At 37.2% G+C, this 26,725-nt stretch overlaps 4 protein-coding genes across 5 annotated transcripts; 1 reads left to right on the top strand and 3 right to left on the bottom strand.

Annotated features, from left to right (window-relative positions):
• Positions 1-3,801: 3,801 nt before the first annotated feature.
• hpse (heparanase) lies at positions 3,802-11,290 on the bottom strand. Of its 2 annotated transcripts, none has more exons than XR_013204904.1 (12): positions 10,892-11,290; positions 10,663-10,802; positions 10,002-10,130; positions 7,622-7,795; positions 7,327-7,498; positions 7,166-7,213; positions 6,986-7,079; positions 6,747-6,853; positions 5,292-5,410; positions 5,049-5,176; positions 4,808-4,960; positions 3,802-4,208 (listed from the first exon to the last, which is right to left on the bottom strand). XR_013204904.1 is itself a non-coding variant. In XM_077232917.1 (12 exons), exons 1-12 carry the CDS (start codon positions 11,107-11,109, stop codon positions 4,049-4,051), a joined length of 1,638 nt encoding a protein of 545 aa, XP_077089032.1. In that variant the 5' UTR covers positions 11,110-11,288; the 3' UTR covers positions 3,802-4,048. The 2 variants fall into 2 exon arrangements, 1 of the variants encoding a protein (XP_077089032.1); XM_077232917.1 differs by having other exon boundaries at positions 5,296-5,410; positions 10,892-11,288.
• A 171-nt stretch (positions 11,291-11,461) lies between these two features.
• On the bottom strand, positions 11,462-21,362 carry helq (helicase, POLQ like). Its single transcript, XM_077232882.1, has 18 exons — positions 20,875-21,362; positions 20,216-20,795; positions 19,972-20,150; positions 19,631-19,831; positions 19,112-19,184; positions 18,921-19,018; positions 18,746-18,844; positions 18,512-18,657; positions 18,190-18,429; positions 17,664-17,805; positions 16,997-17,101; positions 16,699-16,909; positions 16,357-16,514; positions 15,640-15,738; positions 15,166-15,339; positions 14,681-14,794; positions 14,445-14,579; positions 11,462-11,669 (listed from the first exon to the last, which is right to left on the bottom strand). The coding sequence occupies exons 1-18, from the start codon at positions 21,067-21,069 to the stop codon at positions 11,586-11,588; spliced, it is 3,033 nt and encodes a 1,010-aa protein (XP_077088997.1). The 5' UTR covers positions 21,070-21,362; the 3' UTR covers positions 11,462-11,585.
• mrps18c (mitochondrial ribosomal protein S18C) lies at positions 17,683-23,188 on the top strand. Its single transcript, XM_077232934.1, has 7 exons — positions 17,683-17,838; positions 21,801-21,974; positions 22,243-22,301; positions 22,407-22,490; positions 22,581-22,638; positions 22,727-22,786; positions 22,926-23,188. The coding sequence occupies exons 2-7, from the start codon at positions 21,902-21,904 to the stop codon at positions 23,000-23,002; spliced, it is 411 nt and encodes a 136-aa protein (XP_077089049.1). The 5' UTR covers positions 17,683-17,838; positions 21,801-21,901; the 3' UTR covers positions 23,003-23,188.
• On the bottom strand, positions 22,517-26,704 carry abraxas1 (abraxas 1, BRCA1 A complex subunit). Its single transcript, XM_077232924.1, has 9 exons — positions 26,420-26,704; positions 26,198-26,288; positions 26,019-26,055; positions 25,633-25,699; positions 25,325-25,521; positions 25,111-25,230; positions 24,287-24,371; positions 24,083-24,197; positions 22,517-23,741 (listed from the first exon to the last, which is right to left on the bottom strand). Exons 1-9 carry the CDS (start codon positions 26,504-26,506, stop codon positions 23,365-23,367), a joined length of 1,176 nt encoding a protein of 391 aa, XP_077089039.1. The 5' UTR covers positions 26,507-26,704; the 3' UTR covers positions 22,517-23,364.
• Between the last annotated feature and the right edge of the window lie 21 nt (positions 26,705-26,725).

The following is a 26,725-nucleotide window of genomic DNA, read 5'->3' as shown; positions in this document are numbered from 1 at the left end:
GGGGAAATTGGAAAACTTGAGAGAATACAAAGTTCTGTCAATGTTCATGTATTTTAAAGGCGAATATGTTTATGATTTATTAATCAACATTTTTACAAGAATGGGAAAAATTTAACACACTTCATATTTGTGTGCCCTTGACATCAAAAAGTTTGAAAACCCCTGGTTCACCGAGTCATTAGTGTGTAGATACTTCAGTCAGGGTAGCCCAAGGGTAAGCCTAGTCTCTGACATTGCCTAAATCCCCTCATGTTTCCAGACGGCGCCTCTTAATGAAGCTGAGAGTCTGTGGACAAAACCACGCTGCTGGAGTGAGGACTTGTGTTCATTGGCCGTGGGATTTCTCTTGGGAGATGGAGAAGATGTGTGACTGGCAGGGGTCGCCAGTCTGCTCTCCCCGTCGTACACAAGCCGAGTATTACCAAGCTCCACTGCAAACAACGACCCCTTCAGCAAATGCCATGCCCAACTTAGCAAGACACCGCAGAGCTTATGATGCGCGTTCATGAGAGATGTATGTCAACCATATTTTCAGTAAAATGTGAAGGCCTACTCGTATAATGGTACAGACTGATGGCATATTATATTTTTATGTATTTATTTATAATTTAGAACTGAACAAGTAATAGGCTACAATAAGGGGTTAAAACCGCGTTCCGGCACCTCAGATAGATTATTAAATAAATAGATTAATTAATCCCAACGAATCTCGCTGGTCACGAGATGGACCGACTGGCCAACCAATCTCCCTTCCTCCCCGCTGAACGCGAGTGATTATAAATGCGTGAAATGCACTCACGGTGGTTGAGCGCGGTAAAGTTAGTTTAAAGTTCGATATTTCGCCCGACATTGTTTTCCCTTGCCACTATATCGGTAGTGTTACAAAGATATCGATAGCAGGATTAGTTTTAACATCATGTAACCATTATCGACATTACTCGTTCAAAATCACCGTGCATTAATGCTGCATATTTATACCTGAGAATGCTTTGACGCGTTTCCACAACGCATGTCTAAGGGAACGTCTGCCAATTCCACCAACTGCGTTAAACGTAGCCTATAATTTGTATTATTTAAAATTACTTTTCAAATTCCAAAGCTTGTAGAAGGTTCCTATTGGCAATGCTGATCTGGTAACTTATCTAAGAAAATGATTCATAAAACTCATCATTTGAGCATATGTTTACTTTCTTCACTGACACAGACGAAAATGAAAAGACTATCAGTCAAAGTTCAGCTTTAGGAGGGGAAGAAATACGGCAGCATAAGGAGACTGAGAGAAAATAAAGATTAAGATGAGAGAGCAGGTATTGACAAATAATCTAATGCACACTGACATGGTTTTAAAGCTATTTATTATCAATTTTTTTGGCCTTCAAAAGTCTTAAATTGCACATATGTAGGTCAGAGAAATCAAAATTTTCTCGGGGGAGCCCCCGAATCCCCCTTAAAGGGTTAGTTCACCCAAAAATGAAAATTAAGTCATTAATTACTCACCCCCATGCTGTACCAACCCCGTAAGACCTTCGTTCATCTTCGGAACACAAATGAAGATATTTTTGATTAAATCTGAGAGGTGGATCACTGCTACATAGGCTGCCAGAGGGAATGAAACTTGACGGCCCAGAAAGTCATTAAAGAACGTTTAAATATTCCATGTGCCTACAGTGGCTCAACTATAAGTTTATCAAGCGACGAGAATACTTTTTTTCCGAAAAAAAACCCATAAATAACAACTTTATTCGACTATTCCTTTTCATCTTTGTGGGCCTGAGACGAGAGTTCAAGAGATTTCCACGACGCATGCGCGAGAACTGAGAAGAGGACGTTCTTCTTCTAATACTTCTTGTTCAGTTCTCGCGCATGCGTCGTGGAAATCTCTTGAACTCTCGTCTCAGGCCCACAAGGATGAAAAGGAATAGTCGAATAAAGTCGTTATTTATGGTTTTTTTTTTTCCGAAAAAAAGTATTCTCGTCGCTTGATAAACTTATAGTTGAGCCACTGTAGGCACATGGAATATTTAAACGTTCTTTAATGACTTTCTGGGCCGTCAAGTTTCATTCCCTCTGGCAGCCTATGTAGCAGTGATCCACCTCTCAGATTTAATCAAAAATATCTTCATTTGTGTTCCGAAGATGAACGAAGGTCTTACGGGGTTGGTACAGCATGGGGGTGAGTAATTAATGACTTAATTTTCATTTTTGGGTGAACTAACCCTTTAATACCTCACATTTAAATGCACATGTCTGTGTCTGTGGGTGGGGCTGTGCTAATGTGGGCTGGTGTGGCTTCAATGCCAGGGCTCAATTTTTGGACCAGTGTTCAGCAATTTTAACATAGTATCGTCATCATATCAGTGTTGATGGACCAAAATAAAACCATTAAAATATCAAGCAAATAAGTATTGTGATATGTGGTGCCACAGTGAGTGACACTCTTGTCCCAACAAGTATTGCTATACCACGATACTCAATATGTTGTCCCACGGGGAGTCATTTTTCCCTGTTGCACCTACACAAAATTTGAGGGTTCCACCCACCAACCAAATCCCACTTTAACCACTGGCTACAATAGACTATTACAACAACAAATACATCTTGAAAACAAAGATAAAACAATGAGAGGAATATATTTTCACCAGCTAATTATGTAGCTACTATACTACTATACCCAAACTTTAAAAGTAAAAACCAAAGGGTTTGTAAATAAATCATTATAAGATACTAAATCATAATTATGAAGAAAACAGTCAAAATTGTGTGATAATCATAATTATGTCAAAAATTCAAAAAACTGGTAGGACATTAAAAGACAACATTTCGAGATATTCTTTATTTTTTTATAAAATGGTCAGTATGTATTTCAGAATTTTGACTGTCATACTTATGATTTACCAAGTTTTAAAAAAAAATTTTTTTTATTTAATCTTTGGGGCAAAGGGTACGCTAAATAAAAGATGAAGGATTTATACTAAACTAAAACCTCAACATCACTAAAAATGAATAATGCCTGAGGTGTTCATTCATACATGAACTGTAATGTGGCCTCCAAAATTATTTTTGACCAATTCAGGCTCTCAACAGTAGTAAACATCGCCACCAGGTGGGCAAAACCACCCACTGAAAGGATTTTTCTTTATCCACTAATTTTGATTCGCAAAATAAGCATTTGAGCAATTTAACCTTTCCATTATTTTCTATTATTTGGAAATTATCTGCAAAAAGATTTTTAAATCCCCTTAGCAAACTGACAGATGACTTGAGAATAAAACAGTCATTATTACAAGAATAGCTACCTCCCTCTTTGGGACAATCAATGGTTTATTTTAGATGAGGTTATGTTCTTTCAATACAATGCTCTTTAAATATTTTTTTTATGTTAAATGTTTAAATGACGAAACTAGTCATACAGTAATAATCCTCCTCGACATTTAAATAAATTGATTTCTTTCACAGATTTACACAAGCATCTAAAGTGTAGCATATTTATCTGTACTTATACCAGCTGTGTTCTCATTTAAGCCCAGATGTTTCAAACCTCTAACACAGACTCTCTGCAACAATCATCACCACACAAAGAGTAACAAGTGCTCTAAAGTCTGCCTTTGAGAGGATTCTCAAAATGTCTGAACCATCAAATGTAGCTGCCTGCAGTGCTTTGCACACACAGATGTGAATCACACAGACAGAAAATGACTAAGAATCAAAAGGCTTGATTGCTATAGTGAAGAAGGCTGCCTGTCTGCACAGACACTCAATCATGTCAGACATGTCAAACAAAATGTTCTGACAAATGAGCGATTAGCTGAAAATCTGTTTATTTTAACAGATGTAAAATATATTAAATCCAGTCAGTGTTGATCATTAAAAATAGTCTTGAGTGGTTTCAGCTCAATATTTATAATAAATATACATTTTCATAAGTAGAGTCTGATTAATTTCATTCAAGATTGAAGTTCCTTCACATAAATAATCTCAAAGCAAAAAATGTTTTTCATCGCACATTTTGTGTCCCTGATTCTCCAGTGAAAGCAGTCTTTATCAGAGCTCATTTGCATACTGGAGCTCGTGCGTCAGTCAGGACATAGAATGCAAATGAGAAGCCAGGCAGCGTGATGTGTGCTCCAGGCGGCAGCTCACGGCCCTCCAGTGGAGGAAGTGTTCGGTCATCCACCATCTTCAGCACTTGCCCATTCAATTTGACTGACCTAGATATGGACAAAAAGTGGGATTTAACAATCTTTAGGTTGTTACTATGATAGTTGATGCATAACATGTTCAAATGCTTTAATAATTTTCAACTCAAGTCACCTTTATTTATATAGCACTTTAATCAACACAGATTGTTTCAAAGCAGCTTTACAGTGAAAATTATGCATTGCAGCTGTTGTTCAGCTGAAGTCAGTTCAGTGTTGATTCAGTTCCATTGAAAAGATCAATTATTGAACTAGTTAATTTCTCTATAAAGCAATTCTGCAAAAAAATCGTCATTGTCCAGCTCAGTTCAGTTCTCATAGAATAGCATAGATATAGTCAGATCAATAACATTGAATATTAAGTGTAGAGTGTCCCCAACTAAGCAGGTTCAATAAATGTTAGGTTTACATTTATATATTAGGTCCTGTAGCTGGTCGCAATTTATTTTGTGTTTTTCAACAATTTTTAATCACATTTCTGACTCATTTTAACAAGTCTTGAGGTGACATTAGAAATTACCTATTAAAAGTAAAACAGTGGTTCTAATCTTCTGCTAGCAAACAGATTTATAGGAGTCCGGTCCAAACATTGTGAGATCATGAGACATTACCTGGAATAAAGGCTCTGTTCACCCGCCTCAGCTGACTGTAGCACAAATGCTTCAATGGTGCTGTTGGCCATATGGGCGGGCAGACCAATTGTGGCTTCATTTTTGTTTAGGTTTAAGGCAAATAAGGTTACAGCACCTTCTCTGTAAAGTGTACTGGAAAGGATATATGATATGTCAAAAAGGATTAACCATTGTTTCTTTAAAAAAAATTTTTTTATTGTAAGCAGGAGGATAGAAGTACCTTTTTCTGTTAGTGCAGTGAAGGTATACCCGTATTGGTTTCTTTTGTCCAGAATTCAAAGTATGAACTTCTGCTTTTAAGACTTCTGGACCAACAAGCCTTTTGTATAGCAATGATAGCCAGTAATCCTGCCATATGTATAAAATAGTTTAAAAGAAAAAAAAAAAACAGGATAATTGAACAGTCCACATTCCTGGACTGATACGGACATTATGTAAGAAAGATTAAACGCATGAAAAACACTTACTGGAAGGGGATCTAGGTTATCATCCACTAAATGGTACGTGCCGGAACCAATTAATACCTGTCTGATAACGACATCCAAACCAAGCTTAGCAGCAAGTCCCAGTTTGTCCAGCCACCTTTATTAAACAAAACAGATTTAAATATATTTTATTTAAAATATGCATTTATTCAGCTAGAATGCATTACATGGATCAAAGGTGATCGTAAAGACATTTATAATTTTACAAAAGATGTGCATTTCAAATAATTGCTGTTGTTTTTTGTATTTTCTATTCATCTAAAAATCCTTAAATGTGGCATGGCTTCCACAAAAATACTAAACAGCACAACTGTTTTCAAGATTAATAATAATAAGAGATGTTTAATGAGCACCAAATCAGCATAGGATTTCTGAAGGATCATGTGACACTGAAGACTGGAGTAATGGCTGCAAAAATAAAAAAGTTTTAAAATGCATTTAAAAACAAAAAGGTTTATTCTAAATTGTAATAACATTTCACAGTATTACTGTTTTACAATATTTTTGATCCAATAAATGCAGCATAAAAAAATTCTAGCCCTAAACTTTTATTTTCTTATATTTAAATTGTTAACACATTAAATTACCAATACTTAAATGCAAAACCATTTAATTTTTTAATTGCAACAAATGGAAACTCATATATAAATAGAGTAGAACTGCAATTTTATTCCGTTTTTATTGTCATTTGAATAAACTGATTTAAAGAGAAAATGAGAAACACTAAAATCAACCCAAGCAAACACACCCCTCCCTTCATTGCTCCGCCCCCAAAATGCACAAACACACAATGCAAGTGTACGTATATCTCTCTATCAACCAAAGCAAAATAATGCTTCACGAAAAATAATGTGAAGGTGACAGACGAACGAACGACAAGAACAATAAATAAACATATAGTACACAAGAGTATACAAGCAAGAGCTCGTTGTTAGTCACCAGTAGCAGAGCAGCTCCAGACAAACAATGACACATGTCGTGTTACTAAAGCTAACATTACAACAACAGCATATCATAGCAAAACCAATGTTATTCATGTATGGAGCAGAAACAAAGCAAACTCCGGGTCTGTTTTCAGGCCTTCCTGCTTATGTCTCTTCAGCGCTGAAAAGCTTTTCTAATATTGACGTGGGTCCTAAAGCTCTTGCCTGATCATAACCCTTCTGTTTCCAGTGATATATGTTTCTCAGCCATTTCTCTTTCTACAGTCTTTCTTCAAATCTTGCTCGCTCACTCATTCTCTCATCACGAGTGGACACGCCCCCTATTGCTGATTGGCTACAAGTGTGTTGTGGCACTAGCTCTAATTCACTTTCAACAGTACGTCTCAGAAATTGCTTACTGCACCTTTAAATCCACATTAAAACATACTGGAAGCTTTCATTTACTGATGAACTTCAAACTGGTCTGAAGTGGAAATAAAATGGACTCACATAAAACCAGCTACAAATGTATCTGATAGACCAATGGCACCTCCACCATATGCTGAGCTTGTCTCTCCCAGCCAAACCTTCTTCCCCGGAGAAACAGATTCAGTGGTCTGAAGGCAGAGTGTTTATTAGTTAATTTCAGTTCATTTATCTCTATGATATTTCTTACTGTTGAATGTGAGAAATTTAGATACCACTGGAGAGTTCTTATTTTAATGTGTCGTGCATAATTACTCTGGTACCTCGAGGACCTCGTTAATTTTTGTTGCCAGAGTATCAAGCACATGAGGGTCAAGGAAATCCTCTAAAGATGTGTCTCTGCCATTCACATAATAGCTGTTAAGAAGGAAAATGGAAAACAAGTTCAGTACAAAGACTCAATTATTTGAGATTTTTGTGAAAGGAAATAAATCATAACTTACTGGTGCCAGGTGCATGCAGTAATGGCCTCTGCTCCAGACTCCAAAAACCTATGAAAGTGAATATCTAACCATGTCACCTTAATTTGATACACAAATCTATAAGACAGGAAGCTACTCTGAAAATATATTTTTAAAAATAACTCTTTTCTCTGAACACCAACCCAGTTAACAAATTTTTGCGGTGATCTCGTGGCTGACCAATATCTGGTCCATATAGGCCTGTTGAGCTGTAGAGCGCGGATTCCTGAAGGATTTGATGCAAATGGACAAAATCCTGGCCGAGCTGGTACCCATCCACTCTGATCCCAGCTTTTTTCTCATAGCTGTTGGGCTCTAAAGCAAAAGATTTACTGATGAGAATTCAACTTAAATAATAAAAAATAACCATTTAAAATTATTAGCTCATTCAAAATAAGAATGTCAAGCCTAATCAAAAAGAAATATCCCAAATCCTACCATTCCCCAGCTCCCAAGACATCACATACTCCCTGGATTCACAGTACTTCAACAGCAGTTCTGCATTCGCGCTGTCCCATGTGTTTTCACTGGTTCGAAGCAAAGCATTCAAACCAAAGATGAGGTCCAAACCAGAGCAGTTTGCAAAGGCATACAGCAGGTCAACAGCATATTCTGGAAGACAGACAGACACTTGACTTTCTCTTTGACAGTTTTGATTATGATATCATTGAAAATATGAAAACAGGGCTCAACAATAATGATGGCCCAGGGCCAGTCTGAGAGAGTTTCGGATCAGTTGATGGACTCACAATTGTTTTTGTCTTGTATTGATCAGGTTGTTGAATTAAATGTTACTAAAGCAACTTTACAACTGATCATGGAACCATAATATATACTTTTTAAAAATAAAAAATAAATTTTATTAAAAACATATATAACTATCCCCCTGTTTCACAGACAAGATTTAAGCCTAGTCCTACACTAAAAAGCATGTTTGAGCTGTTCTAACTGAAAGCAACTTGCACCAAGTAATGTTTTTTTTTTTTTCCTAAGGCATGCTTATAAAAGCCACTTAAATGCCCTAATTGAACTAATGCATAATCCTGGCTTAATCTAAACCCTGTCTGTGAAACCAGGCCTATATGTTTTTGACATAAAAATAAGGGCCAGAAGGAAGGCCTGACATTTACTGTATATGGTGTTAGTGTACAGGTCCTTCTCAAAAAATTAGCATATTGTGATAAAGTTCATTATTTTCCATAATGAAATGATAAAAATTAAACTTTCATATATTTTAGATTCATTGCACACCAACTGAAATATTTCAGGTGTTTTATTGTTTAAATACTGATGATTTTGGCATACAGCTCATGAAAACCCAAAATTCCTGTCTCAAAAAATTAGCATATTTCATCCGACCAATAAAAGAAGTGTTTTTAATACAAAAAAAAAAAGAGTCAACCTTCAAATAATTATGTTCAGTTATGCACACAATAGTCAATACTTGGTCGGGAATCCTTTTGCAGAAATGACTGCTTCAATGCGGCGTGGCATGGAGGCAATCAGCCTGTGGCACTGCTGAGGTGTTATGGAGGCCCAGGATGCTTCGATAGCGGCCTTAAGCTCATCCAGAGTGTTGGGTCTTGCGTCTCTCAACTTTCTCTTCACAATATCCCACAGATTCTCTATGGGGTTCAGGTCAGGAGAGTTGGCAGGCCAATTGAGCACAGTAATACCATGGTCAGTAAACCATTTACCAGTGGTTTTGGCACTGTGAGCAGGTGCCAGGTCGTGCTGAAAAATGAAATCTTCATCTCCATAAAGCTTTTCAGCAGATGGAAGCATGAAGTGCTCCAAAATCTCCTGATAGCTAGCTGCATTGGCCCTGCCCTTGATAAAACACAGTGCACTAACACCAGCGGCTGACATGGCACCCCAGACCATCACTGACTGTAGGTACTTGACATTGGACTTCAGGCATTTTGGCATTTCCTTCTCCCCAGTCTTCCTCCAGACTCTGGCACCTTGATTTCCGAATGACATGCAAAACTGAGCAACAGTCAAGTGCTGCTTCTCTGTAGCCCAGGTCAGGCACTTCTGCCGCTGTTTCTGGTTCAAAAGTGGCTTGACCTGGGGAATGCGGCACCTGTAGCCCATTTCCTGCACACGCCTGTGCACGGTGGCTCTGGATGTTTCTACTCCAGACTCAGTCCACTGCTTCCGCAGGTCCCCAAGGTCTGGAATCAGTCCTTCTCCACAATCTTCCTCAGGGTCCGGTCACCTCTTCTCTTTGTGCAGCGTTTTTTGCCACACTTTTTCCTTCCCACAGACTTCCCACTGAGGTGCCTTGATACAGCACTCTGGGAACAGCCTATTTGTTCAGAAATTTCTTTCTGTCTTACCCTCTTGCTTGAGGGTGTCAATGAAGGCCTTCTGGACAGCAGTCAGGTCGGCAGTCTTACCCATGATTGCGGTTTTGAGTAATGAAACAGGCTGGGAGTTTTTAAAAGCCTCAGGAATCTTTTGCAGGTGTTTATAATTAATTAGTTGATTCAGATGATTAGGTTAATAGCTTGTTTAGAGACCCTTTTCATGATATGCTAATTTTTTGAGACAGGAATTTTGGGTTTTCATGAGCTGTATGCCAAAATCATCAGTATTAAAACAATAAAAGACCTGAAATATTTCAGTTGGTGTGCAATGAATCTAAAATATATGAAAGTTTAATTTTTATCATTACATTATGGAAAATAATTAACTTTATCACAATATGCTAATTTTTTTAGAAGGACCTGTACATTGTTTTGCTGTACTGACTCATGAATCATGATACGTTTCCCGTTAGGTAATTATTTAACAGAAGTGGAATTAAACTTACCAGAGAATTTCGTATTTTTGTATTTTCCCTCTAGTTCCTCCTGAAGTAAAGTCTTTGACTGTAGGACCCATTCTTGCTTTAACCTATTTTCCAGCAATGGAGGCAATTCAAGTCTCTTACATACATTTCCTGTAGGAATGACATCAGATGTGCGTATTAAATAAATCATATAATAATACTATAAAAAACACAAAATAAATAAATAAATATTCTTTAAGTGGTATTATTTACATTGGCCATAATTTTTTTTGTTATTATCGCTTTATCATTAAATTAACTTGATAAAAGAATTTGGACACTTTGTCAGTCGGATGTGGAACATCGAAGTAGTTAGGCCTACGTGATTAAACAGCTGGTTACTTTAAGAAGAAGACAGTGTGAATGGACTTACACTAAAATAAACTTGGACCCAGCTGGTTAAAAGCCAAAATGTAAGGTTTAAGTGTCCGACTAAATTTGAGGGCAACGACCAATTTGAGATAGGGGCATTGTAGTAGGCTACATACGAAACAGTATATTTAGTGTGAATCACTTTACTGTTCCCTCATTAAAGCAAAACTGGAATCATGCTGTTAAAGTCAGATGACAACACACCGCAGTCAGCTTTCTGACTGGAGGATCTAGTTTACTAAGTCATGTATTGCTAAGTGAAAGAGGTTACCTAGAACAGCGCTGCTGCTGTTTTCTCTTGCTTGAAAATATCTTCCGCGTGGGTTGAATTTCATAAAATCTTGTTTGGTACCTCCAAATCGCAGAAACGCTGGGATCAAGGCTTTGGCGAGGGTTCTTAACTTCGGTGAACTAAATAAACATCATATCACTTCTTTTAAAGTTAAATCACAACTTTATTTATTTGAGGTGTGCTTTAAGAGTACTTTTGAAAGACTTACTTCAGTAGGTTCATGAACTTCTCCTCAGCTATTAAACTCGCATCTATAGCCACAGAGAGAAACCTTTCGTCCACCCTTCGGACCACATTGGACAGATCCAGATCAACACGTATGGACTGAACATCTTCGACAGATATCACTATTTTGACTTCGGCACACAACGCGCGAAACAAAACAAGAGCGACAACCGTTGAAACTGCTGTGGATGCAGACTTCATCTGTTCAATCTGCCGGTGTCTCGTTCAGTAGTTGATTGCATCTGTTTCACGCTCTCATCCAAAATACATATATTTTTGGCAACATTAAAGACCAACTTCCTTCTTTCTTGTTTGACTGTAAAACGGAACCAGTTTATGACAAACATTGTTTGAAATATCTCACGCCAGCCACTCCTGGGCGTGGCTTTAGGTCATTTATTTATTTGCATACCTTACCTGATTGGCTGAAACTCACAACATGAGGCAGTGCTGGAATTGTAACATGCTGTTTGTGACTGACTGGTGGTTGTAAAATCGTTGGATATAAAATAACACATGATCATGGTAATCAGTAATAGAGATGTTACAAAAATCAGGGTTATTTCCATTTTTATTGCAGCCAGACATACAGGTAAAAAAAAAGTTTACATAATGCCATATAGATTCAATTATATACAGACTATTTACAGCATATAAATAAAAAAATAAACAAGAATTTACAAAGATGGGAGATCAGATGGCAGCATAAGCAGGTCATCCACCTCCTCCTGCAAGGCCTCTGCTTTCTCTTTTATTAACATCTGAAAATGAACATCGAGAAAGTTAACATGAATACACAGGGGTGTTTTCTTATATACACCACCCAAAAATGAAATTCCTTTACACACCCTGGATGTTGTTTCAAACCTGTATAAATTTCTTTCTGATGTAGAAGGAGATATTTCCTGAATGTTCTGGGCTGCGTTTCTCAAAAGCAGTGTGTGAGCTAAGCTGAGCGTAGAGACAATTGGTGTCAATGATTCTATGATTTACTTATAAAATCAAAAATCTCCAAAAATCATCATGAAAATATAGTCTTCTTGAGCCATATGATTGCGATCGTGTGAGAAAATATTTTGCATCTCTTTTTTTTTCTTTTCTTTTTTTGTGAGTTCCACAGAAGAAATAAAGTAATGTGGGTTTGGCTTGAGGATGAATAAGTAAAAAAGCTAATATGGAAATATAGCTGCAAGCAGCAATTATCAGGGCCAAGCGCAATGAAGACAATAAGACATGCCAACATGGCTGGGAGTGTCAGACCAACTGCAACAATGAGAATTAAAGTAATTTTAAGCAAAATGGCTGAAAAATCATATATAGAGTAACTAAAAATATGATTTAATGGATTATCAAGACACATACCGAGTTTTGTAACGGTACACCAATTAATTTGTAAAGTGTTGCATTTAATAACTGTAATAATTGTATTATTGGAATATCCTTGTTTTGTTCTATATAGCGCCACCAAGTGGTGCAGTTCTGATCAATTCAAAGATATTGGCAAATGTTTTTTAAGAGCTAATTTACAACATTGCACTAACCTGAACATGAACCTAAGGCAAAACCTATAATGTTTGGTATCATTAGACTCAGCAAGGATTCAGGAACCTAAAGAGATGAATCCCTTGAAAATAGGTCAAACAAAACCAAAGCATATAAGCATGTAAATAATTTTTTTCACCACTAGATGGTGCCAGTCTGAAACTTCTCAGACTCTTTCAGAGCATTGTGCCGATGACTTATACCAAGTTTTGTAACAATACGTTCATGCGTTCATAAAATACAGCATTTTAGTACAAAATTCAAAATGGCCGACACCCAAAATGGCCGATATGGACAAATTGGATATCAGTCGACTCGGCATGACGCCCTGAATCTAACGAGACCACTTTTATGATTTGAACATCGTCAAACCATTCAGAAGTTATAACCAAAAATAGCCATTTTTCGTATCTCCAGACCAGTAGGTGGTGCTGCGCCGAAACGCAGCATGTAGCCTCAAGTCATGCTTGTGATTTGCTTCCACTGCTTCATTTGATGTGTTATTGGAATGTGTAGTTGATATTAAGAGGTGGATGACAAATAATTTTCTGCAGTTAAATGAGGATAAAACAGAGGTTTTAATTCTGGGCTGTCCGGCAGATTCAATTCTTGCTCTGAAAGCCCAGTTAGGTCCTCTTTCAACAAAAGTATGCAAACAAATCAAAAACCTTGGAGTGATCTTTGACTCTTCACTATTTTTCGACAAACAAATTAGTGCTGTTATTAGAGGAAGCTTTTTCCATTTAAGATCACTTGCAAAGTTGAAGAATGTTCTTTCAAGCAAAGATTTGGAAGTTGCAATTCATGCATTTGTAACATCACGATTAGACTATTGCAACTCTCTTTATTGTGGTCTTCCTCAATCTACATTATTGCGATTACAAATTGTTCAAAATGCGGCTGCACGACTTTTGACTGGGTCTAGAAAGAGGGATCATATTTCCCCTGTTTTGACCTCCCTTCACTGGCTTCCCATTAAGTTTAGAGTTGATTTTAAGATCCTTATGTTTGTATATAAGGCGTTGTCTGGCTGTGCACCAAGGTACATTTGTGATCTTATTGTGCCATACTGTCCTGCTAGGGCACTTAGATCTTCAAATCACTTGCTTTTAAATGTGTCACGATGTCGCTACAAATTAAAAGGTGATCGGGCTTTTTCTGTGGCTGGGCCTAAGCTTTGGAATGCTCTTCCTTATCATGTGAGGTCTGCTCCTTCATTGGATATTTTTAAATCTACTCTGAAAACACATTTTTATTCTTTAGCTTTTGGAAACTTGTAATTGTTTTTATAGCGTAGTTCTGCTATGCACTATGTACAGCACTTTGGATCAATTTGTATTGTGTTAAATTTGCTTTATAAATAAAGGTTGTTGTTGTTGTTGTTGTTGATGACATGTACCAAGTTTGGTCTGAATACAAAAAAGCGCTGCGGAGATACAGCCTTGCTTCTGTTTTTGCAAGCGCTACGTAAAATTAGTTTGCACGGTATTCAAGAACGGTTTGACGAATCAACTTGAATTCCATAATTTTTTGTTGGCATTGTCTGAAGATGATCTGGTTTAATTTTTGCGGAAATCGGAGCAACCATCTAGGACGAGTTCAAAAAAGTAGTTTTTTTAAAAAAATTCAAAGTGGCGGAAAGATTTAAATGACGGAAAATGACGTCACATGATGCAATTGAATCGAATTTTGTTTCTAGCCCTTATGGTTCAAAAGTTATTAGCATAAACATGAGTGAAACTTTGGAAAGTTGTTGGCGCTACAGGGATTGAGTTGGAGACTGCAAATTTGCTATGGTGACTGTTCAGACTGTCTTCTATCAGTGTGCCAAATTTCATAACTTTCCTGCAAGCGGTTCTTTTGGCTGCCATAGACTTCCATACAGAAGAAGAAGAAGAAATGGAATAATAATAATAATAATATTATTATAATAATACTTTCAGTGCTTGCTCCCTAAATTATAATGTTACTATATAATGCAATTTTGTACTTACTTTTGCTGATGCAATAATTTGATTGGCTTGTCTCTTGAAAAGGTTTTCAATAGTTTGGACCAGAATTTGTGGATCTGCGTTGGCAAGATGCGCTAGCGTCTTGTAACCAGCGTTATATAGCTGCTTAGCACGATACTGAATCAAAAGAGAATGAAGAAGAATAAAATAAAAACACAAACTTTTAAGCAAATATTCTAGTCATAACTATTCAAGAGAAACTGAGCAATAACACACACCTCCATGACTCCAGCCACCTCCATGAGTGGAATGAGCTCAGCCTGCACACAGTAAGTCAATCTACGGGTCAGCTCTAAGAGAAGAGACTTATAGGCCCAGAACTCCTCCAGCTCCTGAAATGGACAGAGAAATCTCATAGTATTCTAATCAATTATTGACTGCAGGACAGAAGCAGATGTAGATATGTAGGATGAAATGGCATTTTCACACCTGGCTCGTTTGGAGCCATTGTTTTGGAACTTGGAACTCGGAACCTGGCACCCCCCCACCCCCATTGTGTACTTTGACCAATAAGAGGATAGTTCCACTCACATGTGACTTGCATTGCATAAACACATTTTGGTATGCTTTAAAATATTTCCTTGTGAAAACGAACCGAACCAAGAAGAAACTGCAACATTGTAGTAATTTATGTTTCAAAAAGCAAAGCAAACAATTTACAGGTCTGAAACGCCCTTAAATTCTGCTTAGATGTGCCCCAAACCTCAGTGAAGTGCAGCACGGAGGACCCAAAGGCAGAAGCTGAGCTGAGGAGAGTCTGAACAAAGCCTCTAGTCAGCTGGTACCTATCAGACACGTTCCACAGGTTTGTCTCCTTCAGTAGGGAGTACAGCACTAGGGCCAGATAGAGCCTATTCACTACCACAATGTCCACAGACTGAGACACAGGTAGAAGAAAACAGGAACAAAATCCATCATTGTGAAATCAATTATAACTTAGGTCACAAAAAAAACTCTTTTCCCCTCAGAAACTTAAGTAGGGTTAAATGGTTAAACACTGCAAATCTTTTAAGAGAATTAGGATTTAAGTAATACTATATTCAATTCTCAGCTAATGATATCTTTTTACTGTACTCTTTGGATTATTATACCTAGGCTGTTTAATCCCAAACAAAAAAAGATCATGAATCACTCGTATGGTATTCTAAAGCATGAGAGGAATGCTGTTTTTACTAACCTTCCTCACGCTCTGTCCCGCTGCCTTTCTAGCCACAAAACTTTCAGGCACTCCAACTGCAGTGGCCATCTTCTGCTCAGCAGCCGACAAATTTGTAAACTGGTACAATTAAACATTCAGATTCAGAATGAATACACATCACTAAGGAAAAGCACATTAATAGTCAACAGACAATATTCAAAATACAAACATTGTTGCACCTTATATTTTTTTTTAAAGAAATTAATACTTTTATTCAACAAGAATGCATTGAAATGATGGAAAATGACAGTAAAGACATTATAGTGCTACAAAAACATTCTACTTTAAATAAAGTTATATATGTAAATAAATATGCTTTTGAACTTTCTATTCATCAAAGATTCCTGAAAAAATGCATCACGGTTTCCAAAAAAAAAATTAAGCAGCAGCACAAGTGTTTTCAACATTGATAATAGTAAGAAATGTTTCTTGATCACCAAATCAGCATATTAGAATAATTTCTGAAGGATCGTGTGACACTGAAAATTCGGATTGCCATTCACTCACATGAGTAAATTACATTTTACAATATATAAAAATGGACAGCAGTTAAAATTCTACTGTTGTTTTTGATCAAATAAATGGAGCCTTGGTGAGCATAAGAGACTTCTTTCAAAAACATCAAAAATCATACCGACCCCAAACTTCTGAACGGTGTATAACTAAAACAGATTTAACCCGATGAAAGCATCTTACCTGTCTGAAGTAGATCATCCAATCTGGCTTGCACTGATGCACCATGTCATATGGAGTAACCAGATACACTAAGTGAAGAAAACTATTGAGGAGTAAACCCTCCAGCCCCTTCGATAAGTCTCGGTACAGCAGATCACAGTAGTTAAGGTCAACTGAACCTGAAATATCAAGTAATAATTTAAATGGAAAACATTACATAAGGGAGGCTCTAAAAAAATAGCTTATAGATTAATTGACTAATCTCTAAACAAGGTCATATTGCCACCCTGTGGTAAATGAATACATGTACAGAATAATTAAACATTACATAATTTAAATCCTTATGCCACGCCCTGTGTTTACCTTTGAATGTTGCTCTCCCAAGCCTGGTGATTTGGAGAATGGTTTCATTATGTACATCAGCAGAGGCTTCAATGAGGCTCTTCTGCTTCAATGTCTCTATGGACTCCACTGTAAGATCCCACAAACTCCTCTCTGGACTGACCAGAGCCTCTTGCACACTAAGCAGTGTGCCTTTCATGAAATCCCTCACTTGTTCTACATTTGTAGTTATCTATAATCAAAGGAAACGGTTTAGTGTATGCACTTGTAGACCAGACAGAATTTATTATTTATTATTAAATCAAAACATTTCACATACTTTCAGGCCAATGAGTGACAGAATGAGACTGAGGAGGCCCCTCCCTCCATCGTGCAGCAGGTTACTATAACACTTCTCCATCGGTGCAGACAATAGTTTTTTGGCCTGGCGAGGAAACATTTGTATAATATTATATAATAGTTATATGTACAGTCAAACTAAAAATTATTCAGACACCAGATATAATTTTTGATATTTTTTTACTAGTAGATGCAGGACACTATAGTTAATTTATGCAAGTGAGGATAGCAAAATAAAGTAAACTGTGACATATTATACCCAAAAAAAAATTCATACAGTGGACTACCAATAAAATGTATAAAAATTTGGGACCAAAATGTATTCAGACACTTTGACCTGACAATGTTTTGCTTAAGTGTTTTTCCTTTAATTGCTAATGCGACCTTTTTACACCACAGACTGAACAAAATTCAGCATTGCTTGGTAATTGGTTGACCTAAATTGGTATTATCTTATTGTGTACTTAAATGTAACAGCTGACAGCTATTCAACCTAATTAATTTGGCCAATTTGGCCAAAACCAGTTAAATATCTTGTCACATTTTATTACCATTTTCTAAACTATAGCGAATAAACTGTGATAATGTGAGAAATGTTGAGGGTGTCTGAATAAATTTTGGTTTGACTGTATATCTGTGTTCTTTACCATGTTTACATCTTTGTCCTGAAGGATCAGGATACTCTCACCCATGGCATCAATACCCGCTCGTCCTGCTCTGCCCACCATCTGTTTGTACTGACTTCTCTTTAAAAACTCTGCTGCTACATATGGAGACCTCAAAATCACCCTGAGAAGTGAAGTAAAGTGAAGTGAAGGACAGGTATGGTAACCCATACACACATTACACGCACTGCAAGCCATGGACACACACACCTGGAGCAGTGGGCAGCCATTGACTGCGACGCCCATGGAGCGATTGGGGCTTAGGTGCCTTGCTTAAGGGCACCTCAGTCGTTTCCTTCCGGTATTGAGAATCGAACTTGTGACCTTCGGGTTACAAGTCCGACTCTCTAACCATTAGGCCACAACTACCCCCAAAATACTGGCACATAGACATGATTAAGAAACCCCTTTCAATACTTCAACAGTTTTTAAAATCTCTTTTAGTCCAGGTTTGATTACAATTTGATCTGGGACCACTTGGGTTCGAGATGCATAGGCCTAGACAAACCTGCGTGCAGGGAGGTTGATGCCAGCAGCAAGAGTAGAGGTGCAGGTGAGGAGGCAGAGCACCCCTGACGAATAGGCCTCTTCCACCAGCTTCCTCTCATCACTGGTCAGTCCGCTGTGGTGGTAGGCTAGGCCAAAGGGCACAGTCTTCTGCAGCACAGGACACAAAGATCCATTCCCACTGCTCTTCAGTTCACCCAGAAGTGTGGCTTTCTCTGCCTGCTTGTGTTTCAGAAACTCCCTGAGAAAAATGCAGAGGTTTCATTTCATATCAATGACAAAATTAGGTAAAAGCACTTTAAGGAATCTAAAGGTCTACGCACTTATTTAAATACTTGCAGATCATTCCAGCTAGATTCTCGCAGTTCTTCTTGGTGGCGCAGAAAATGAGGCAGGAGAGCTGTGGGATGACTTCGGTAGCCAGGGCTATGATGTGGTCAGGGTCCATCTTCTGCATTCCACTGGAGTACTGGAAAAGTCCATCGCACAAAAGTTCAATGAGCTCAGCAGCTCGATATCTTAATGAGTTAAAAAGAAAAAAAGGCTTTGAAGAATACCTTGAAATCCAGGAGTCGTGAGAAACTGAAGCATGTCTCTTCCTTTGGGTCAACTTCATATATGCTGTCCTTTACTTTTACATACTCTTTCAGCTCAACCTACAGAATCACCAGTTATTTATTTAAATCAAATTTAAAAACTTACGAAATTCTTCGTACAGGTCGTCATTCTTACAGGTCGAAAGTCATTGGTGTAGTTTTCAGCATTCAGAAAGGTCTGAAGATCTCCCACATTGCCTAGTGTTGCACTCATACCAATAATTTGAGTTGACTCTGTGGGAAAACAACAATGGGGTAATCAGAATCTGTAAGAAGTGACCATTACAGAGGTGAAGTATACTGATGTGTGAGTTTTAGAATACTCACTGCTCATGTACAGAATCTTTGACAAAGTCATTTCAAGAATTGCTCCCCTGCTCCCATCACCAAGCATGTGGAGCTGAAAATAAAAAGCATACATTCATTTGAAAAGCTTATCATATACACTATCATTCAAAAGTTTGAGGTCAGTAATTAAAAAATTAATACTTTTATTCAGCAAGGATGCATTAAACAATGGCAGTAAAGGCCTTTACATTGTTACAAAACTAAATGCTGCTAAATCCTAAAAGCACAACTGTTTTCAACATTGATTATAATAAGAAATGTATCTTGAGCAGCAAATTAGCAGATTAGAATGATTTCTAAAGGATCATGTGACACTGAAGGCAGGAGTAATGATGCTGAAAATTCAGCTTGGTCATTACAGGGATACACTTCTATTAAAAACATATTAAAATAGAATATGCATTAAAGACCGTATTAAATCGAACTAAACCTGAATTAAAACTAAACCAAAACACAATTTAAAAAAATACTTTAATAATAATAATTTGTGATACACACCTCATCCACAACAACCAGGCCAATATTGTCGAGACGGTCATTTTCAATCACTGAATTGACAAGACTGTGTCCTTTCTCAATGGTTGTGATGTACAGTGTGTTTTTATTCCTTCTCTTGACTGGAGGAAACTTCCCTTTACTGCCAGCATACTCCTCGACCATGAAGTCCAACTCAATTCCAAAGCCAGACAACCCTCGAACCTAAAGGCAAATCAGTGCATCTATCATTCTATGATAAGTGGATTAATAATACAGAAATAATTGTCCAAAAATGTTTGCATTCTAATTGTAAAACTGCTTAGATAATAATACATAACTCATGCATATACATAAATGCATACCTTTTCCTGAACCAAGGATATGTATGGCAAAATTAGCAGGGCATCTTTCTTTCTACACAACAGCTCTTTAAATATGAGAATCTCTGCCACTAGAGTCTTTCCACCACTTGTTGGTAAAGAATAAATTAGATTTCTCCTTTGTTGCAACGAATCCAGGCTCAAGCACGTTTTCTGCCACTCTGAAAGCAAAAGAGAAGTTGGCGATAAGGAGAAAACCGAAATGAAAAGAATGTGAAAAACTTACCATACAAGTCCTGGATTCCCTTGAACCTCAAAATAAGATCTTTAACTTTGGATGGGAGACCAAAAAAAGGGCCCAGGTCCCCCTCAGCTGATATGGACTCCATGGCATGCATGGCAAAACTAATTTCTTCAGTCATCACAGCTTCCTTTTGTTGTACTGTCTTAGAGACTGTGCTGGATGTTGCTGCATTATCTATCAGTACTTTCTTAAGATGATCTTTCATACTTCTTCTGGCTTTTGAGGGTGGCTTGTTGACATTGAGATCTGCATGATTGACAGCTGGCCTGGGATTAATCAAATCAGGAGTAGAGGTGATATGTGCACCCATGGAAGGGCTTTTGTGTGGGGTTGTGACAGCTTTCTGAAATTCAAGTTGAGATCTTGGTAAAGCTCTCAGTGGTGAGTCTCTGAAATCCTCTGCTAAGATAGAGTCTGAAAGATAATCCTCACAGAGGTTTGGAGTCTGCTGATCATGACACTGCCTCATTTGGAGCTCCACATCTTCAAGCTTAGCCAGAAAGGAGCTGTCACACACAATGCTGTCATAACCCTCAAATAAGTCCTCATTGTCACTGCAGCACTGGGCAAGAAAAAAAAAACATCTTTATGATTGAAACCAATGTATTTCTTTCAATGAAAAGAAATAAGAGGCTGCTTACCAGCTCTGTGCCTTTATTCTCAGTCATGTCTCGAGCACAATTTTGTCCTTTAACGGAAGTGCATTTAGTTGATGTGAAACTGGACCGCTTCTTGGCTGGAGTGATGTGACTTCTTATGCCATCCCTTAATCTTTTTCTTGAGGACGAAGGGTTGCGTTTTACCACAATGTCGTGTATGTGGTCGTCAGTATACATTACTACTGTAATGATACACCACACGGAGATTACAGCATTGTGTGATATTACTGACGAAGGGTCAGTAACTGACAACAGCAACAAAGAGCCAAAGCTGTTTATTCATCTACTCATCAAGTCTTTATCGATTCATAGCTAGGTAACTGATCTTAGTCAGTCCGTCAAAACCCTAAACAAATAACTAAATATCTATTATTGCACAAAATAACGGTGGAATGTCGAGCGGCGATACAGTAACTAATGTTTACCAAAAATGAAGACTTTCGAAATGATGAGTGATGGAGATGACCAATGGAATTTCCCCTTTGGACCACGTGACTGTTAAAGTGTCGAGACGGGTCGAGACGGGAAAAAGTAGAACAAAAGTCCCTTTAGAATGCAAACTACTAAAAACTGTAAAAACACAAAAGGTATTAATATAAATAGCATATTTTATTATTCTTTATTGCTTGAATTTTATTTGCATTTAAACGCCCTCTGTCTAAAAAAAGTATTTCAAGAATACAAAACTACTAAATATTTTTATACAAATAATATTATTTTATAAATATTGTAAAATATATTATTTTAGAATTATACATTTATATAAATAATTTTTATTTTCCATTGCACAGTTATTTATATTGTATATCTGTTATGTTTCAATAATATGTAAAGGTCCTATTTATTTTAATATTTTGTTTGAGTAAACTTCCATTTTGAAACATATTTTCCCTACTCCGATCCTGTAGGTGGCGTTAGATCGCAACAAACCCATACACTATAGCGGTAAGTGACCCTGCAGAAGAAGAAAGCAGAAACAGTCATGGTGGCCTCCTGAAGAGACTGAATAATGTTTGCCCTTTCTTTTAGTCGCCTGTCATTACAGGCTTTTCCCAAACAACCAGTCATCCCTAGGGCTACAGGTATCTTTGCCACATTTTTTTTAAATAATTGTATATGCAAACTGTTTTCCAGGATAGCTAACCTTAGTCATTCTCTTACTCTGAGGACACGTACATTTTCGAGAGCACTCTTATGAGAAGCACACCGCTTCTTTATCAGTAGTAGACATTTAATAATGTGATTAACATAGACGTTAAAGCAAAATATAAGATGCGGTCCTGATCTTTTTTTTTTACAAAATTTGATGTATGGCAGCATGTATGAATATTTCATTTATTTCTGTTCCAGCACAATGCATCAGAAGTATGAAAACATCTCAACAAGATCCGCCTAAGAAAGATGATATGGCAAGCTTTTTTTAGTGTTTCTGTCGGAGAGTTGAATTGATGTTGTTTTCTAGAGCCATCTGAATAATTATTTGCACTAACATTGCAAAATGATGTATTATCCAGCCTATCAAAATGGAAAACCCATACAAGCAACCCCCTAAAACGTGCATCCTCTGCAATATAACTGTAGACTTCAAAAACGTTCAGGTTGGTAAAATGAACAAGAATATGAATATTTGTTATCTATATTTTTATTGTCATAATAATGAAAGCACTCTTTTGGAAATCCTTCTCCAGCTGTTGTCCCAGTTCATTTCACCACACACAGGCAGAGTATACGGCAGACACATAACAGGTGAGAGGTCTATGGGTTCAAATATTCACTTTAATATTTTAATAATGTGACTGAGTCATTTAGGACACCTTAAATCTCTTGCTCACAGGCTTGTGCGGTCGAAAGCAGAAGGAGGTATCGAAAGCAATAAAGAAAGCTCGTTCAATGGGTAAGAATTTATAGCTGTAATTTGTTGGTTCTATTTTTTTCTTTGACAATGACGTAAATATGCCTATGCTTTCAGTAAAATATCCATGTATATAGTCAAACCAGGATATTTGACTAACAAAGCTTTGTCCTATCCTCAGGTTTTATGTCAGTCACTCTGAAGAATCCACAGTTTATGAAAGACCCTGATATTTGTGGTATCAAACACTTTGAATAGGTTCTGTATGAAGACTGTGACTCTGCAGGCCATCTTTGTGTTAATGTTTATGCAAATCTGTAGTTTGTAAAAACATACCAAATGATTTAAAAAAATCTAAACCGTGAAACATAATTATTATAATTTGATAAACCAGAAATTCATGTACTACTGAAATGACAACATTAATAAAACTGATCAATTAAATAATGTGGATTCAACTTTTAATTTTCTAGAGAACATTTACAAACAAAGTTTAAAAAATGATATTAAAGAAAATATTCGCATATCAAGATAAAGGTAACCTCCAGGTATAAAAAGTGTAATGCTTTCCAGTCATGACTAGATTTATGTACAAATAAGAACAAGCTCAGTTTTACCCTTTAAAAGACAGGAGAGTTACTTCTGCTCTGTCCATTCAACTCAATCTCTGTATCTGACCCGCTCTCAGGGGCCGACTCGCTGATATCAGTAGTCTTCCTTTTCCTTTTAAATCTCAGAGGAAAACCAGCAGCGAGGCATTTTTTCCTAAGTCTGGGGGCTGCGTCCTTCCTCCTGGTGTGTTGATTCTCCAGAATCAGAGGCAGCTTGGTGGAAATATCAATGTTATGGTCAGAATTACAGCACAGTTCTAATATGGGGAAGCCCTGAACAGTGAGGGTCTGTGTCCGTAATGAGGGCGCATTGGGGAAGAGAGTTCTCAGAGCTGAGCATAGAGGTATGTTCTCTTTGGGTTCTTCTGGAGAGGCACATTTGTGGGCTGAAATACAATGTTATTCATGTGTTATTCACATTTACCATCTGTGATGACAAGCCTAAGTTCATAGTGTGCTAGCTGCAAATGATTGGTAGAAAAATCTGGATATTAATGGCATCAAACACTTTGAATAGGTTCTGTATGAAGACTATAAGAGACGGTTTACACAACACCAATTTCAACTAAAAACGGAAAACAACATTACAACAAGATCTTTATTCAAGCGCACACAAAAGACTGAAGCTCTTTTATGTTTTAATTCTGCCATGGGAAGGCTCTGCTCATAGTGTGTGACTGGCCTTGGAGGCATTAATATAAAGTGCACTAGAAAAAAATGATCTTACATTCATTTTTCTCAGAGTCTTTCTTCTGTTTCCCGATTGCCTCCTTTAGCTGGGCAATGTCTTCTTGAAGTTTCTCAACTGCTCTTTCACTCTTCTCCACTTCCTCGCACACTTTCTGTATAAAAAAAGTTGGATATGAAAGTTCATGATTACACATATTCAAATCGCAATGGAGAAACTTTTGTGTGAAATGTAGTTACTAACCTGCATTTCTGCTAATAAAGCATCATTCATGTCGCTGACATTTCTGACCTCTTTTAAATCATCCCCTGTGCAGAAGAATTTGGTCCTGGCAGATAAAAAAAATGATTCATCACTCCTAAGGAAAAGGCTAGATTTTTATATTTTCTGAAGAAAATGTGAGAGGTGCTAGCCAGAGCAAAACGTTTTGCTATGTAAGCAAAGTGTTTTGTATTGCTATGTGGTTTCAAGGCAAGTAGCCCATGATCCAGACCTCTTTATACGGCTCAGGCCCCTCCTTACATGTAACTCTATGGGATGTTTTTGCCATTTTATCATATACCAGGCGAAAATACAAAAAATATATATGTGTGTAAAAAGTTTGGAAAAAATACAACTTCTTAATGTTTTTGAAAGAAGTCTCTTATGCTCACCAAAGCTGCATTTATTTAATCAAAAATACAGTAGAAATAGTAATTTTGCTAAATATTATGGCAAATTCAAAGAACTTTTCTATTTGAATGTAATTTATTCCTGTGATGTCAAAGCTAAATTTTCAGCATCAGTACCTCAGTCTTCAGTGCCACATGATCCTTCAGAAATCATTCTAATATATATATTTTTAATTTGTTAAAATAGACAACAAATATCTTTCATAGTAATATTATTTCACAATTTTATTGTATTTTTGATTAAATAAATGCAGCCTTGGTGTGCAGTAGGGACGTCTATCAAAAATATTAAAAAATGAATGTTTCCAAACTTTTGGCAGGTACTATATGTGTTTCCCTTGGCAAGCACAACTAAACAGCCTTTAATTGCAATTAAAACTTATTTTCTGAATGTACCTGTGTTGATTAACAGCTTGACTCTGTCCTAAAGATGGACATGTGCCTGACACTCTCCAGTAGTCTTGTTGTTCAAGGTTTCCCAGGTTGCTCACCAAGATGGGGATATTGTTGTACTGGCTGCATGGAGATAATGAATACATTCAATTACCCAAGTTCTCTAAGCTTCAAAGGTCTGGTTTATGTCTGTGTGCAAGAGTTGAGAGTATCTCACCTGCTGTGCCATAAGAAAGCGGAGAACTCGAGGCGATGTGTGGAGCCTGAAGCCGCTGCCTGAGAGGGTGTGAGCAACATGAAAACAAGTTCCTGACTGGACAGAATCTTTCTCATATTCTGATGAATCACTTGTTCCATGAAGGTCATTTGCTGTCTGGTATTTCTTCGTTGTCTATACCACCCAATCACATTCTCCTTGACACGAGTAAATGTGTAGCAAGAAAAAACAAGATTTGTTAACGCAAATCACATTTGGATTTATTCAGCAGTAAAAAATAACAAAATTATTTAAAAAGGGGAAAATACCTTTTTGTAATCTGACAAAATCTGTCCTATTTTCTGCTCACTCACATCGCCAGCATTACCGTAGAAGCTTTCAAGAGGATTGAGGCGATGGTAAAAAGAAGAAAAAAAAAGTCAGTTTTTAAAACCTCTATATCAGTGGCCAAAAAACAAACAAACTGCTAGATGTAAATAGTAAAACACTGTATACATGTATAAATCATTTTGCAGTTCAAAATATTTGATTATCAGTAGATATTTAATCATTTCGGTATGATAAACAATTTTGTACTGTATTGGCTAACCATTTAATGTCCAAATGTACAATCCAGGCCCTAAGTAAAACCATTTGAGAACCACCACTTGATAGGAAAAGAGGTTTGTGGGAAAATCCTAAACAATTCACTTACCTATGCAGTTTATGACAAGGGATGTGTTTTTGAATATCTGAAAAGAGAAAACATCATGACACTAGGGTTTTGTTGTTATGGCTAGCATTCGTCATGAAATATTGGTTCCGTCTGTGCACACTTTGAGTTTCGGTTTGTGACTTCTATCTGAAAATATGTAATAAGTAGAGTCAACTTACTTATAGTGTGCTCAAACTGTATGTGATCAATTTGAGAGTCTGTGATCCTACAGTTCTCCTCTCCTACACTCTCTCCAAGAATAAGACCTTCCTTTAAACATAGTACACGTGTAAATAGGAGTTATGGGACTGAGGGAATGCTTAGCGGACGCATCTGACTTCTTAGTTTGCTATTTAATGCAAACCCAGTCATATGGTCACATTAGGACCTTTGCCACTTACCACATCCGCATCACTGTTCAAATGATGAAACATCAGTGAACTCAACACGAAACCCGATATACGGACAGTTGTGTTGAATTCCTCCATGCTTTTGGAATAAACCGTGAGTTAACTATTCCAACATCATAGTTTTAAGTTGGACTTACTGGGCTACATGTATAACTTTCTGCGCTCGTAGTTTTCGTTTAGTTGTTCTCTGCTCTCGAGACGACAGTTTACAGGTAAACAATTGCTTATGCTGCCACCAAGTGGTGCGGAGAAATTCGAAACCACATAGATATTTATACGTAGAAACCACATTCGACC

Source organism: Siphateles boraxobius, unplaced genomic scaffold (genome assembly GCF_051911475.1).
Source record: "Siphateles boraxobius isolate OS27281-9 unplaced genomic scaffold, OSU_SipBor_1 18, whole genome shotgun sequence".
Lineage (NCBI taxonomy): Eukaryota > Metazoa > Chordata > Actinopteri > Cypriniformes > Leuciscidae > Siphateles > Siphateles boraxobius.
This window is presented reverse-complemented; position numbering and strand designations above follow the sequence as displayed.

Coding starts and splice junctions, on each gene's coding strand:
- abraxas1 (XM_077232924.1), bottom strand. CDS start 26,506: ATGGAGGAATTCAACACAACTGTCCGTATATCGGGTTTCGTGTTGAGT. Junction 26,289..26,419: donor TGAACAGTGATGCGGATGTG/GTAAGTGGCAAA, acceptor CTATGTTTAAAG/GAAGGTCTTATTCTTGGAGA. Junction 25,231..25,324: donor GCTTTCTTATGGCACAGCAG/GTGAGATACTCT, acceptor ATCTCCATGCAG/CCAGTACAACAATATCCCCA.
- helq (XM_077232882.1), bottom strand. CDS start 21,069: ATGTATACTGACGACCACATACACGACATTGTGGTAAAACGCAACCCT. Junction 20,796..20,874: donor AGAATAAAGGCACAGAGCTG/GTAAGCAGCCTC, acceptor TTTCTTGCCCAG/TGCTGCAGTGACAATGAGGA. Junction 17,806..18,189: donor ATCAACCTCCCTGCACGCAG/GTTTGTCTAGGC, acceptor TTCACTTCTCAG/GGTGATTTTGAGGTCTCCAT.
- hpse (XM_077232917.1), bottom strand. CDS start 11,109: ATGAAGTCTGCATCCACAGCAGTTTCAACGGTTGTCGCTCTTGTTTTG. Junction 7,214..7,326: donor CGCAAAAATTTGTTAACTGG/GTTGGTGTTCAG, acceptor TCACTTTCATAG/GTTTTTGGAGTCTGGAGCAG. Junction 4,961..5,048: donor CACTGCACTAACAGAAAAAG/GTACTTCTATCC, acceptor TATCCTTTCCAG/TACACTTTACAGAGAAGGTG.
- mrps18c (XM_077232934.1), top strand. CDS start 21,902: ATGTTTGCCCTTTCTTTTAGTCGCCTGTCATTACAGGCTTTTCCCAAA. Junction 21,975..22,242: donor AGTCATCCCTAGGGCTACAG/GTATCTTTGCCA, acceptor TTTCTGTTCCAG/CACAATGCATCAGAAGTATG. Junction 22,491..22,580: donor TAGACTTCAAAAACGTTCAG/GTTGGTAAAATG, acceptor ATCCTTCTCCAG/CTGTTGTCCCAGTTCATTTC.